General features: G+C 45.7%; 1 protein-coding gene and 1 long non-coding RNA gene across 2 annotated transcripts in view; both read left to right on the top strand.

Moving 5' to 3' along the window:
* The first annotated feature begins 1,188 nt into the window (after positions 1-1,188).
* LOC138614597 (uncharacterized) lies at positions 1,189-5,217 on the top strand. Its single transcript, XR_011310301.1, has 5 exons — positions 1,189-2,955; positions 3,042-3,149; positions 3,450-3,521; positions 3,991-4,132; positions 4,303-5,217. It is a non-coding gene; the product is annotated as an uncharacterized lncRNA (long non-coding RNA).
* A 4,694-nt stretch (positions 5,218-9,911) lies between these two features.
* The window catches only part of LOC138614599 (B-cell lymphoma/leukemia 11B-like), a 10,399-nt gene continuing 6,847 nt past the window's right edge, over positions 9,912-13,463 (top strand). The window contains exon 1 of the mRNA XM_069688134.1: positions 9,912-10,787. Within this exon, the coding sequence (XP_069544235.1) occupies positions 10,733-10,787 (55 nt within the window). The 5' untranslated portion in view covers positions 9,912-10,732. The remainder of the gene's footprint in view (positions 10,788-13,463) is intronic.

The following is a 13,463-nucleotide window of genomic DNA, read 5'->3' as shown; positions in this document are numbered from 1 at the left end:
TTCTATTTCTGTAAATGTATTGTAGCCATGACAATGTTTTTATACCTTTAACATCATATATCAATCTTGTGCGGCGTGGTGGATATGACAGTCAATAATATTCAGGTTTTTCTTCATCATAAGTTTTATTATTTTTAAAAATACACGAGCAGAAACCAGAAAAAGGTGAAACAGACAGAATCAACAAGTCCTTCTTCAATGAACCTCTTACAGGCTGTTTGTCCCGACTCTATATTAAACCATAATATGTGACTCCTGATTGGTTCAGATTTTGGAAAAGATCAGATTCGGAGATAGGAAACTTTTATTGTCACCGTGGCAACAATTAAAACATGGCAAGTTACTGATTTAAAGAAGCATTGATTCTTGTTTGGAAATTGAATGAACAGTGGCTTCCTGTTTGAATGTCCTGTGCTTCGACCTCACAGAGTTTGTTACGAGACTTCCTCTTCTTCCTCCTCTTCCTCCATCCTGCTCCTCTCCACCCCCCGCCCCCCTCTCTGCTCTTTGTCCTGGTTACGGTGTGACGGCCTGTCAGGAGACGCCGCTGAGAGGACTGAGAGTCGACAAAATCAGCTCAGATCAGACCTGATCTCCTCACACACACACACACACACACACACACACACACACACACACACACACACACACACACACACACACACACACACACACACACACACACACACACACACACGGCCGAGCACAGCGGTGTGCTGACCAGTGAGCGGTGAAGAGGCCCAGTGTCGGTGTCCCACCTTATCTTCATCAGACCTCCCAGCCCTGACCCAGAATCCTCCAGACCTGCCGCCCCGGCTCCCTGCGTGTGTGTTTGTGCGTGTGTGTTTGTGCGTGTGTGTTTGTGCGTGTCTGTGTGTGTGTGTGTGTGTGTGTGTGTGTGTGTGTGTGTGTGTGTGTGTGTGTGTGTGTGTGTGTGTGTGTGTGTGTGTGTTGCCTCTGACCACATCAATGATTTCTGCGGTTGTGGCTCCGGTTGCTCAGGTGGACATTGTGTGTGTGACATGATGGCTTGTGGCACGGTGGGCCACTCTGCCCAGCAGCCTGACTGTCAGGCCACATATCTGAGGAGAGGAGGAGGATGGAGGGACGAGGAGGAGGATGGAGGGACGAGGAGGAGGATGGAGGGACGAGGATGGAGGGATGAGGAGGAGGATGGAGGGACGAGGAGGAGGATGGAGGGATGAGGAGGAAGTCGGTGGATCAAAAATAACAAGTTCAGGACAAAACAACAATTTAACACCGAATATTAAAACAAATCTTTAGTGGTACCAAACAAGGAGTTTCCTTCGGGGCGTTCAGGTGTCTGCTGTAACAGAGGATGAGACATGGAGGGACAGAAATGATGATGAGCAGTGAGGACGAGGCTACATGTCCAATCAGAGGACGGAGTGACCAGGAGAGGGCAGCGGAGGACAGGAAACGGAGCGGAGCTGCTCAATTAACCGAGACAGACGATCACCAGTCAGTCTCTGCAGCATCTTTTCTCTGATCAACTGGAGCTGAAAACAAGAAAAAAGACAAGAAAGAAACAAATCCACACGTGAAATGCTGCTCGTGATGTTAAATGTGACGTTTTTGGTATTTATCTGACATTTCACACGTGTTTACTCTTTTCTTTTTACGAGGCGGTAACATGAAGCGTGTTTCACATTTAAAATCCTCGTATTCGGATGATGTGTTTCTTTAATGGATGAGAATCAAAACTCTTTTCTTTCCCAGGTCTGTTTTATCCGTGCAGGTACAGACGGACCTCTGAGGCTCTCCTGTGGAGGTTGATGTAGTAAATCTTTCTCCTGGTAGTGATGCAGATGTTTGACCTGCTGACCTCTACGAGTGATCTCAGTCGGTTTGTGCTGCAGGGAGACAGTTTCAGCTCAGACCTGCAGGAGGTTTGAATGAAGTGATGATGGTTCTGTAATCCTGCAGCCTTCTTCTGATTGGTGGAGACCTCCAGTTTATTGCTGATGAAGTCGGTCTGGGTTCTTCGAGTGTTTGTGGCTGCTGAGCTGCAGAACTTTTACACTGAGAGTCTCTGGTGTTTCTCATCTGAAATGTTACACAACAGCAGATCTCACTGGTTTTAAATGTCCTTGAACTGTGATGATGATGATGATGATGATGATCTTCAACACGCAGGATGATGTTGATGCTCCAGTTGCAAATATTAACGCTTTAAAGCTATAAAGACCCAAACTGTGTTTTAAGGTGGTATTTTACAAATCGTTTGGTATTGTTGGTGTTGTGGCCTCGTTTTCTGGACTTTATTGTCCAAAGTATAAACAGTGATGGTGATGGGTTTTTTTCTGGGATGAAGATTGAAATGTCAGCAGGTTACAGTCACTTCACTTCATTGTGTTTTAATTTTCCCATCAGTCTACATTCAATAATGCGTCATAACAAAGTGAAAGCAGTTCTGCAAATTTATTAAAAATGAAAAGGGAAACCTCTCATTTACAGAAGTATGCCGACCTTTAATTCAGGACTTTGTTGGGCAGTGAGAGTCTTCTGGGTTAAATCTCTACAGGTGTTGCATCATAACGGTTTAATTGATGAGGTGCAGAAGACACTCAGAATACTTTTGCTTTCAGGTTTTGATTTTTGGTAAATTTGCAAATTTATAAAACATGTTCATCACTTTGTCGTTAAGCATTAGTTCGTGTAGATCGGATTTGAATGAATTCAGAATTAGATCTATAACAATGAAATGTGCTCAAAGTCAGAATACTTTCTGAAGTGATGAACTCTGTCTCGGCACCAGAAATGTCTTTTTATGGAGTGTTCTTCATTAAAATGGAAAAAGTCAGTTTAAATATTGATTCCAGTTCTTTCAGACTGATGGATGAAATCTAGAAATCCTTCAACAGCTGGTGTGATGAGGACGTGTTACGTCCTGCTCAACAGACCAACTGCTCAACGGCTCAGTTAAAAAACACAGTATGTCTTCAATCATTTTATTTTTGTGTTTGTTTGCTGGTTTTGATGAGAAAATAAAAAGTCTCTTTCTCTCTGTTTCCTGTCAGGTGTGGAGCTGGAGGAGGAGGAGGAGGAGATGATGAAGATCTCTGAGCGAGTCGCCTTCGACTCTGAACCTGATGACCTCACCTGTGTGGTCGGACAGGTGATCTCAGGTGAGTCAGACACAGACTTTTAACCTGGAAGCTGAACAGGTGGAGATGACAGAGAGTAATGTGGCTCCACTTAAAAAGCCGTTTCTGCTCTCTGGAGGGACTCTGGGATCCTTTCAGAGGTTTTATGAAGCGGACGTAAAGTTTGCTTTGAGCTGTTGGTCCACGAACCCCCGTCGTACTGTATCCTGGACAGGAAGCAGCGGCGGGTTGGAGGGAGGTGGTTGTGATGTTTGGGGTGTGTGTCAGTGGAAATCTCTGCAGCACACACACGTTCGAATGTGTTTTGTCTTGTTGAACCAGGAAGAAGCAGATGTGGACAGATGTGCTGCAGCGCCACGAGGCTGCTGGCTGCTCGGATCAGCGTTCATAAAGGTGACGGGTTGTTTTACAGCTCAATCTTGAATAAAGTTCTTCTAAATTGAGATGTTTTTTGTCTGGAACATCCCAGTGATGTCTCAGCTCTGTGACGCTGGAAGCAGCTGATCAGAGGTGAAGCTCGGTGTCACTCGCACGGAGGATCTCTGAGTTGTTGTGTCGTTGGGTTTGAACTCCTGAGGAGTGTTGACGAGGTGTAAACATTGAGACGGAGCGTGTTTCCAGATTTAACTGGAATCTGTTTCATTCGAGGTTCTGCATCTTCGTCGTCTCGCCATCATCCACCGACTCGTGCTCGTCTGCACGCTGAGCTGGTCGCCCGCGGTAACGCTGCGACAGCCTGCTGCCATCTTCTTTTGTTAATCAACCTCATTAAGCCTCCTCTCTGACAGGAGATGGGAGGAGACCTGTGTGATTTTGGCTGCAGGTTCTCACCGGATTCTTGTGTGTTTTCTGTCCACCGCAGGACAAAGTGTGGGGTTACGCAGCCAAAAGTCATGTCAACACCGGAAAAGAAAAAGGACACGAGAGGTTCTTCCACACAAAAGGAGGAGTTGGCTCGGCACCGCCGGGTTTAGGACGAGCGTCTGAGGACGCAGCTAATTGTGGTGAATACAAAGCTTTGGCAGCGCAGCGCTCCTCTATCAGATGCCAAGGTTTATGTGTGTGTGTGTGTGTGTGTGTGTGTGTGTGTGTGTGTGTGTGTGTGTGTGTGTGTGTGTTCTGGGTCGTGCATTCCCTCACTCTTTTGTTTGCTCTCTCTCCCGGCTGCCTCCAGAGACTCCGGTGGAAGTCGTCCTACCAGCCGGCTGCCAAGCAAACCTGATTTAGTCATTTTTCTTCAGCAGAACAATCGTGTTTGGCTCGGCGGCCGGCGTGTCTGTCGGTCTTCAGTCAGTCGTCCTCAGCTGGTCCAGGTGGACGGTCTGCTGTAGGTCTCATTTAGCCTGCAGGAGACACTTCTGTCCATCGCTGGACTCCTCAGAGATTCTACTCCTCGTGTGTTTTGAATCAGGACTTTAAGCTTCCTGTAACTACAGTATTTATTCTACTATTACTGATGGATTTAATAACGATTGACCGTCATCAGAGGTCGAGCTTCGGTTTAAAGTTCAAAACAGTGTGACGTGAACAGGAAGTGGAACCTTGAACTCGTTATATCAACAGTTAAAAGGAGGACGATGCAACTTGTTTGTTTGTTTTTACTCTAAACATCAATTACATTTGTTAAAAGTAAAAAGCTGCAATATTCCATATTTTATCATTGTGGAAATAATACATGAACAGAACCTGCTGCAGCACCGTTCTGCTCTCCAGCTCCACTTGTGGATGAATCTGTCGTGGAAATCTTCCTCAGTTTGTCCTGTTTGAGGAACGTTTGAGAAAATCAGCTGTTGTGTTTTTTGAATGAAGACATTGAGGCTGAAACATCTGGACGGACAAATGAGCAGTTGGAGGACGTTTCTAACAGTTTTGAGCAGTTGTCATTTTTCCCTGAAGAACTTTTGGACCTTTTGGTTTCACTGTCGCTGTGATTTGTTGCAGCGTTGCTTCGTTTGTTGACCTGATGTAACACACGTATTTAAACTTTAGGTCTTCTATTTACATTCCCTGAAATCATGTGAAATCATTTTGTTTTCCCACTTTGGCTTTATACTAAAATTTCTATGTAACTAATGATAGAAGATTAAAATCAGGCCCTTAGTTAGAAAGTCCAAACTGTCTTGTGTGTAAATTATTGTGGAAGTTACGACTTTGAAACACAAAAATCTGAAACACTGGAAGAATTTCACATCTTTAAACAACCACTTTCCAGTTTCCAAACTCCAGTTTTCTACTTTTCATCTGCAGTTCAGACTTTTTTCCCCCAAACTTAAGTTTTAAAACTCAAGCATATATATATTTCTTTGCTGAATGTTGCTGCAGGTTTGTGTGTGTGTATAAAGAGTGAGCGGGTGGAGGGCCGGCCCGCCGATCCACTGAATACTCTCTAATTGAAGGCAAAGCTAATTAGGACGCTACACATTGAGCTGAGAACACATCTCTTTTTTCTTGTTTCCTCTCTCTGCCTCATTATATGAGAATGAATAATGACCAACATATACATTAAGCACTGCTGTAATTGTGGAGGAATTAATGATTCTGAAAATAAATCTCTTTGAAAAGAGAAGAGGGAAGAAGAAAAGAGCGGCAGAGTAAAAGGTCTTGAAGTGTGTGTGTGTGTGTGTGTGTGTGTGTGTGTGTGTGTGTGTGTGTGTGTGTGTGTGTGTGTGTGTGTGTGTGTGTGTGTGTGTGTGTGTGTGTGTGTGTGTGTGTTGGTAATGAGAGTTCAGTGGTGCTGCTAAGTTGCTCTAAATAAATCTATGATTAGCATTTTCCCTTTAAACGGAATAATTTCAACTTTGATATCTGTAATTGTGCTTAAGGGCTTCCGCGCTCCTCCGCTGGCCCTCAAACAGTCGCTCTTCAGCCCGAGCAGAGAATATCACAGCGCCCGCCGCTTTACTCACTTAACACTTCATTCAGCACCTGTAATAATGAGGCTGACTGAATGCGGTTTTAATAAAAACCACTGCAGCAGCCGGAGCGTCTCTCAGCTCTGCAGCGTGGACACAGAACACGCCGAGTCATCAATCATCTGCAACACACACACACTTTAAAACGGGCCCAGACACCAAGAATAGAAAAGTCTGGTGATTCTCTGGAGACACACACACACACACACACACACACACACACACGCACGCACGCACACACACACACACACACACACACACACACACACACACACACACACACACACACACACACACACACACACACACACACACACACACCGGAGCAGAGTCCTGGTGATCTTGCTGGCTGCATGTGGCGGAGGATCACCAATAGAGGGTGGTGTTGCCTCGCTGGTCGGAGCTCAGAGGGTCATCATCATCCAGCACCTGCCTTTCTAATCTGCTTTTCATTACTGATGACTGGATAGAAAAAAGAAAATCACCCAGTTTAATGGATGGAGCTGACATTAAGACTTGATGGCTGCTGTTAAAGATGACGTGTCAGCCGCTCATTGATAAACACTCTTATAAATGTGAGGCGCAAATAATGTGGCTCCTTCTTTAACGTTTGTCCATCTTTGATCTGCAGGAAATTCATGCAAATATGTTTTTCTTTACAAATCTGTCTTTTAAATATAACACAAGATGAAAACTATTATTCTTTTAATTTTTTAATTCAGTGGAATTTTTAAGGTCTTTACAGATTTTAAAACATGGACAGGAAGAAGTCCTTAAAATCAAAAGCATGTGTACACCTACAATCTGTGATTTAAACCTGATTTATAAGATGCATCAAACTCTAGTGTCCCTGCTTCTGATTGGCTGACAGCCGCGTCTAAAACGTGTTGATTTTCTGTAAAACTAGACGAACCTCTCGTAGCTGTGAACATTCACGTTCTGCTTTATCTGCATCTCAACACATAAACATCAATATTAGCAGTTTAGTGTTGAACAGTTGTTGGCAAAGTGATCTTAAAACTCCAAAGGACACCTCCACGTCCCTCTAATTAAAATTTAACCGCCCAGCCGAGGCGGTGGGTGATGAGGGGAGGGGGGAAAGAAAGGGCTTATTTAGCATTAACATAAAAACAAACAGCCGCATATATATATGCAAATGAAGGAAGGGCAAAAGCAGGATGCCGGGAGCCGTCCGCCATAACTCACACTGATGGCCTTTAAGTGAGGAATCGCCTTCGAAAAACGCCCAATAAGAAAGTGGAATGATGCACCTGTCGCCCATCTGACTAATGAGCCAATCAGGTTGCAAGGACAAGGAGCACATCCAGATAGTGATGTTGGCCTGGAGTGTCACTTCACACACAGGAAGCACTCGTGGCTTCCACAACGGAGCGGATTTCACAGCTTTGGATGATGCAGAAAAACGGTCCAAAAAGTCAACGCTGCATCTTCCAAGCTGCAATTAGAAATGATTTAGTGCTCGTTGTGACATCAAGCTGATAACATTAAGAACCTGAAAACCTGCGATTCAACGCTGCCATCGTGTGTGTGTGTGTGTGTGTGTGTGTGTGTGTGTGTGTGTGTGTGTGTGTGTGTGTGTGTGTGTGTGTGTGTGTGTGTGTGTGTGAGCAGAGCTGCTTCTTCTTCTCTTCCTCCGTCCGTCTGCAAGCTGCTCAAAGCTGCTTTAATCGCATATCTTCATTAGAAAAAAACCGTCTCTGGCACTGAGTTGTGCCTTAAAACTGACAATGATTTACATTTCAACATAATGCTCTCTGTCGCCTGTTATTGTGACAAAGTGCTGCATGTATCCCTCCCAAATGAAAGTGGGTGTTCTGTTGTGTGCGCCACAAAGACATTTGGACAAACCTGCCATCCGCTCCTTTTTCTTGTAAATGAGCATGGGAAATCTATTTATGTCCTCCTACAGTGTACGCTGGAAGAAGGAGAGGCTTTTCTGGCTGGTTGGGAAGACAGCTGAGATGAGCGTCGTAAAGATATACTGAAAGGAAGAAGAGGAAGAAGAAGAGGAAGGAGAGGGACAGAGGAGGGAGACGGCAGCACTCGAGGCGATGCGGGAAAAAGTGGCGAAAAAGTCCAAACACAAAGCGGGCTGGATGAAGGATGGGAGAGGCGTTCTCACTGGATGATCTGCTGCTCTGACAACACCTGGCCCACCAACAAACTACAGGCTCGTCTCCATGCAAGGTGGGAGGGATGAAAAGAAACCCGAGGCCTGCCTGCACCCCCCCCCCCCAAACCCTCCCTCCTTTCTACTGCGAGCTGCAGGGTGGAGGATAGAGATGGAAGTTGAGGCGCCGACATGCAGATGAAGAGGAAGAGGAGTGTTTCTGGAATGTGATAGCAGCTAATCCAGCTCAGATGCAGCGCTGTCGGGATGAAGGAGCTGGCAGCTGCAGCTCTCACTGGCCACTACTTCAAAACCTCTGTTTTAAAACACACCGTGTTCCTCTAATCTAAATCTGAGCTGCACCACGACTCACCTGCTGTAACTTCACACACACACACACACACACACACACACACACACACACACACACACACACACACACACGCTCTCCTCCTGGTTCCTTTAAGTCACCAGATTTGACTTCTTCCTCCTCGAACCTCAGCGATGTTTGAGGAGGAGAATCAGAAGCACACACACACACACACACACACACACACACACACACACACACACACACACACACACACACACACACACACACACACACACACACACACACACACACACACACACACACACACACACACACACACACACACACACACACACACACACACATCCCTTCATTTAACAGTGTTTCAGTTGTTAAATCTTCCTCTTGTCTTCTGTTTTAATTTCATTTTTGAAATAAAATGAAATAATTTCTTGTTAGTAGGATCTTTAATCTGAAAACTGAAACTCTTAAATTGACATCTTAAACTTCCCTCATTATTATTTTGGACACTCCAAAGTCACCGTGAGGTCACAAACCTGCTCCATTAAAAAAAACGACATCTCCCTCTGAATTAATTCTTACGTAAGTGATTAATACGATCAAACACTTCAGATAAAACGACGTGTGTATTATATTTGAAGCACACGCAGCCCACGCGGTCTGTTTTTTACGAAATGAATTAAATGTGAAAATGGATTAAACGTATGCGAGATCAATATTTAGGCCACAACGACGCTGATGTCACTTCAAATTCAACCGGCTTTTAATTGGAGATGAAATGACTTTAATAGAGATGTTATAGATGGTAACCTTATAAAGCATATGCAATTAATTAGATGTTTAATCAATATCGTAAAACAATTAAAGGATATTTCTGTTAATTTGATCTGGAGTTAAATGTAAGTGTTTTCCGTGGATCGGTTTCACTGCTGAGTGACAGGCCTTTGTTGTGCTCAGTCACTGCACGCGCACATCTAACAAGGAGCTTTTAAAGGGTCAAATGTTAATGAGAAGTTGAAACAATATTTTGCCATCAGAGACATTTTGCGGTGTCTCATGCGTAACGGAGACCAAACACTGCGGGCGTGTGCGCACCTGGATATGTTTTAAATGTGAACACAACCCGTGCAAAGTGTCCAGCATCCCGAGGACCAGGTACGGAAGCCCCGCAGGTCACTTTAACGGAAATAAATCCCGTTCTAATAGCGCTGCTTTGTCGGCGGAGATGACTTGAGCGACTCTGACCACTGCTGCCGTGCGCGCCGCGCGCCACGCGCCCGCGTGTGTGTGTGTGTGTGTGTGTGTGTGTGTGTGTGTGTGTGTGTGTGTGTGAAAGCTACCACTAGTCGCCCCCAGTGCTCTTCAGTCTCCACTCTCCCTTCTCACCGCAGACTGAACGTCACGTCCGCACTTGAACTTGAGTTTTCTCCCATGTAGGAGCCAGAGAGCCGCACAGAGCCGCACAGAGCCGCACACGGTCCGGGGATGCGGGACTCTGCAGCTAGCACAAAGAGACAAGAGGGTGGCAGTGTGTCCTCAGACCAGTACTGGGCTCTGACTTGAAGAGTTGCAGTCTAACCTGCCCGCCCGCCCGGCGCCGTCAGTGCAGCAGAAGAAGTGCCCACCACTTGGCGACATCTCGTGAAGTGAGGAGAAGAAAAACTGGATTCCTATTTTTCCGAGGTGAACTGACGTCCTGTCACCTGCTCTCTCCAAACAGACCACGGCAGTGTCCAGGACGGCCGGACAGTGGACACAGACCGAGACTGACCAGCAGGAGGTGACCGCCGACCTCCTGCGTCTCGCCGCGTCTCCATCCTCCTCCGCTCCGCTCCTTCCTCGGTTCTCCTCTGGCAGATGTTGTGAACGCGGCGGAGGGAAAAGCCGGACTATCCCCCTCCCTCACCTGCACACCGACCGAAGAACGGAGACGCAAAACCACTTTGGCACCGTGAACCGAACGAGCGCCCGGGCGCGAGGCGCTGCGCCACGGCCGGTCACAGCAGAGCGCGGGAGCCGCTGCCCAGCGAGGAGAGATTCGCCGCACAGGGGTCACTTCGAGGGCCACATTTGGGGCCAGTGCACCGCGGCCGGTTTGTTGGGGGCAGCGAGCGGCCGGTTTTGGGGCCAGTTTGGCCAGGCACGGGAGCAGCACCCGGAGGAGGAGAAGGAGAGCCGACCCTTCCAGCGCCGCTCTCCGGGCGATGCCAGTGTAAATGCCAGGGCGATGTCCCGACGCAAGCAGGGGAACCCGCAGCACCTGTCCCAGAGAGAAATAACACGTAAGTAGACCTGCAAGACTTCACATCTTCTCACCCAGCGGGTGTCTCTCTTTTTCTCTCCGTTCTTATCCACAGAAGTTGAGTTTTGTTTTGTTCTTTTCGGGTGATCGGCGCGTAAAAACGAACATTTTCAGACTCGGAGCAGAAAGTTTACCGGCGACACCTGAAGGCCTTTTTTTTTTTTTTTTTGTCTTGGTTTAATGGCAAAATTTGAGAAATACTTTAACGTGTTTATCTGAGTTTTATGGTCTGTAAATAACCCTCTTTCATCACAGCAAATTTGCACCGAGGCGGCCCGTGAAAAGTCTGCGTGTCTGACTTTGAGTGTAAAAGCTGCTCACGGAGAAGATCGTCCCGGCGGTTTACTGAGACATGATTTCTTTATTTGAATTCAGTCAGAAGCAGCGCTCTCATCGGGCAGAAAATTACACTTAAATTTCAGTTAATAATTCAAATTAGATTTATAATTCCTTCCATTGAAATCATTTTTTTAACTTTACGCACTTTTTATTTAAATATCGTTTTTCCCGGTGAATATTTCAAACACAAGCTTTTATATTCATGTTGGATTAACACACAAAAGACGATAGCTGCATTTTATTTAGAAAATTTATTTCGAACAAATTCTGTCAATCTTTTAATTGAATCATTTCTTTATTTTAACGCAACAGAAGAGTTTAAACTGGACTGTTTTACCAGCGGCTTTAAAAAAAAAAGAACACAAAATGTTTTAAAATAAATCAAATCTTTCCCTTCAGAGGAGCTCCGGGTGCTTCAGTTGAACTCCTGTATTTTCCTACTGAATGTCTCGGTTTCCAGCTTCACGTCAGTCCGTCTCTGCTCGGTTTCAGCAGCTCGTCCCGTTCACGGTGTTTTCTGATGCGTGGATTTAAAGATCATTCTCCCCCCGGTTGTAATATTAATGGCAGGTTTGGATTATTTAACAGCAGGTACGCCTCGACAGCGCAAAAAAAAATAGCGAAGGGTTTCCCTCACGGCACTTTTACGCACAGCTCAATAAGTGACGGCGTTTAAGAGAAAATGTGGAGGATTATTATCGTAATCTCCGAGGTGTTTACGGCGGGAAAAGACAGGACAACTTCTTAAAAAGGAAATGTATTAATTTCAAACTGTGAGATCTGAATTCCAGATGAATTGGAGGGAGCTCGGCGCTGGGCCTCCTTATTTAACGCGAGCTGTTGATCTTTCTGGGTTGACACTTTAGCCGCTAAACTTCTCAGGGGTGAAATTATATTTCTGGCCTCAGATCAGTTTTCTGGCTGATGTGTGCTGGCAGCAGCGCAGACCTTCAGTGGCTCTGATGCAGGACACTAAACATTAGTGGACATCTGATCAATCCAGTTTCTGTTGCTGATTTACATTTTGGATGACTGAGGAAGGAGGAAGAGGAGATGAAGGATTTTAAAGGTGCTGCTGAAGGTTCGGTGAATGTTCCTCCTCTGTCCTGCAGCTCCGGCTTATTCGGGGAGACTTGTGTGTTTTGTGAAGGCCGCCACATCAGATCACTTACACTACAGAGTATCAGTGCTCACCTCGGCGGCTCCGTGTGTGTAACTCCCATGTTTACAGTAGAGACTCAGCATGGCTGCATGCTTCTGGGCCGCAGCGCCTCATTCCTCTGCTGCGAGGCCCGGCTTCACGGCGTCGTACTGCCAACCCACACGGCACGACACGCACACCTGGAGGCACTGCATGTTGCTTACATGTCAAATCCACCTGACGTGTGGAGGTTTAAATTGGAACCAGAGCTACAACTTTGTGGTTCAGCTCAGGCCTGCAGTGTGTATTTCTGAAATGGGTCACTTTGTTCACTTTATATGTTTCTCTGTGACATCTGCAGCCGTCAGTAACCGATAAACAGGTAGGAGCTGTAGAGAGATGAAGGTTAATAAAGGAGCTTCCTGTTTGTGCTGCTTCACACACTCAGCATTCAGTGTGTGTGTGTGTGTGTGTGTGTGTGTGTGTGTGTGTGTGTGTGTGTGTGTGTGTGTGTGTGTGTGTGTGTGTGTGTGTCCATGTCCACGGAGCAGATCTGACCTGACTGTGTGTCTGTCTGATTTATCACCATTCAGGCTGCAGCATGAGGCTGTACATTCCATAATTTATGTGTAAGAGAAGCTCCCCGATTTACTATGCTTGAGTACACACACACACACACACACGCACACGCACACACGCACGCATATATATTTATGTGGACATCAACACACAGACACACATATATGCAAATGCACACATGTGAACCCCCACTTGGCCGAAATCTGCATAATTCTTCTGGGGCTGTCAGGTGATAAAATCCATCTGACCTGCTGCGTTTTAATGCCGAGCAGTTTTTAATTTGGATTTTTGCAACCGGATGCATCACACACTCCAAAAAAAATCTGCATGACTTCCATATTGAAAGACAATGAGGTGTTTGGAGAGGTGAGACATATTTACTGCAGGTTAAATAGACTGTTTTTAAAATGCAGTTTGGAGAGGCCTCAGTTAGAAATCTTACACTTCAGATTATTTTGTTTTGTTTGAGTTGTTTTAAATCTTTAAACTCCTCCTCTGATTCATCTGCTTCTTCTAATTAAGCCAATAAGAGATGCACTGTGTGGACCTGGAATCAGTGAGTCCATGCACTCCATGAATATTGAATAATTTGCATGT

Source organism: Brachyistius frenatus, unplaced genomic scaffold, assembly GCF_029030835.1.
Source record: "Brachyistius frenatus isolate BFR_SWC_R1_liver_20210118 unplaced genomic scaffold, ASM2903083v1 Contig_531, whole genome shotgun sequence".
Taxonomy (NCBI): domain Eukaryota; kingdom Metazoa; phylum Chordata; class Actinopteri; family Embiotocidae; genus Brachyistius; species Brachyistius frenatus.
Note: the sequence above shows the minus strand (reverse complement) of the source record. Positions and strands in the feature narration are given on the sequence as shown.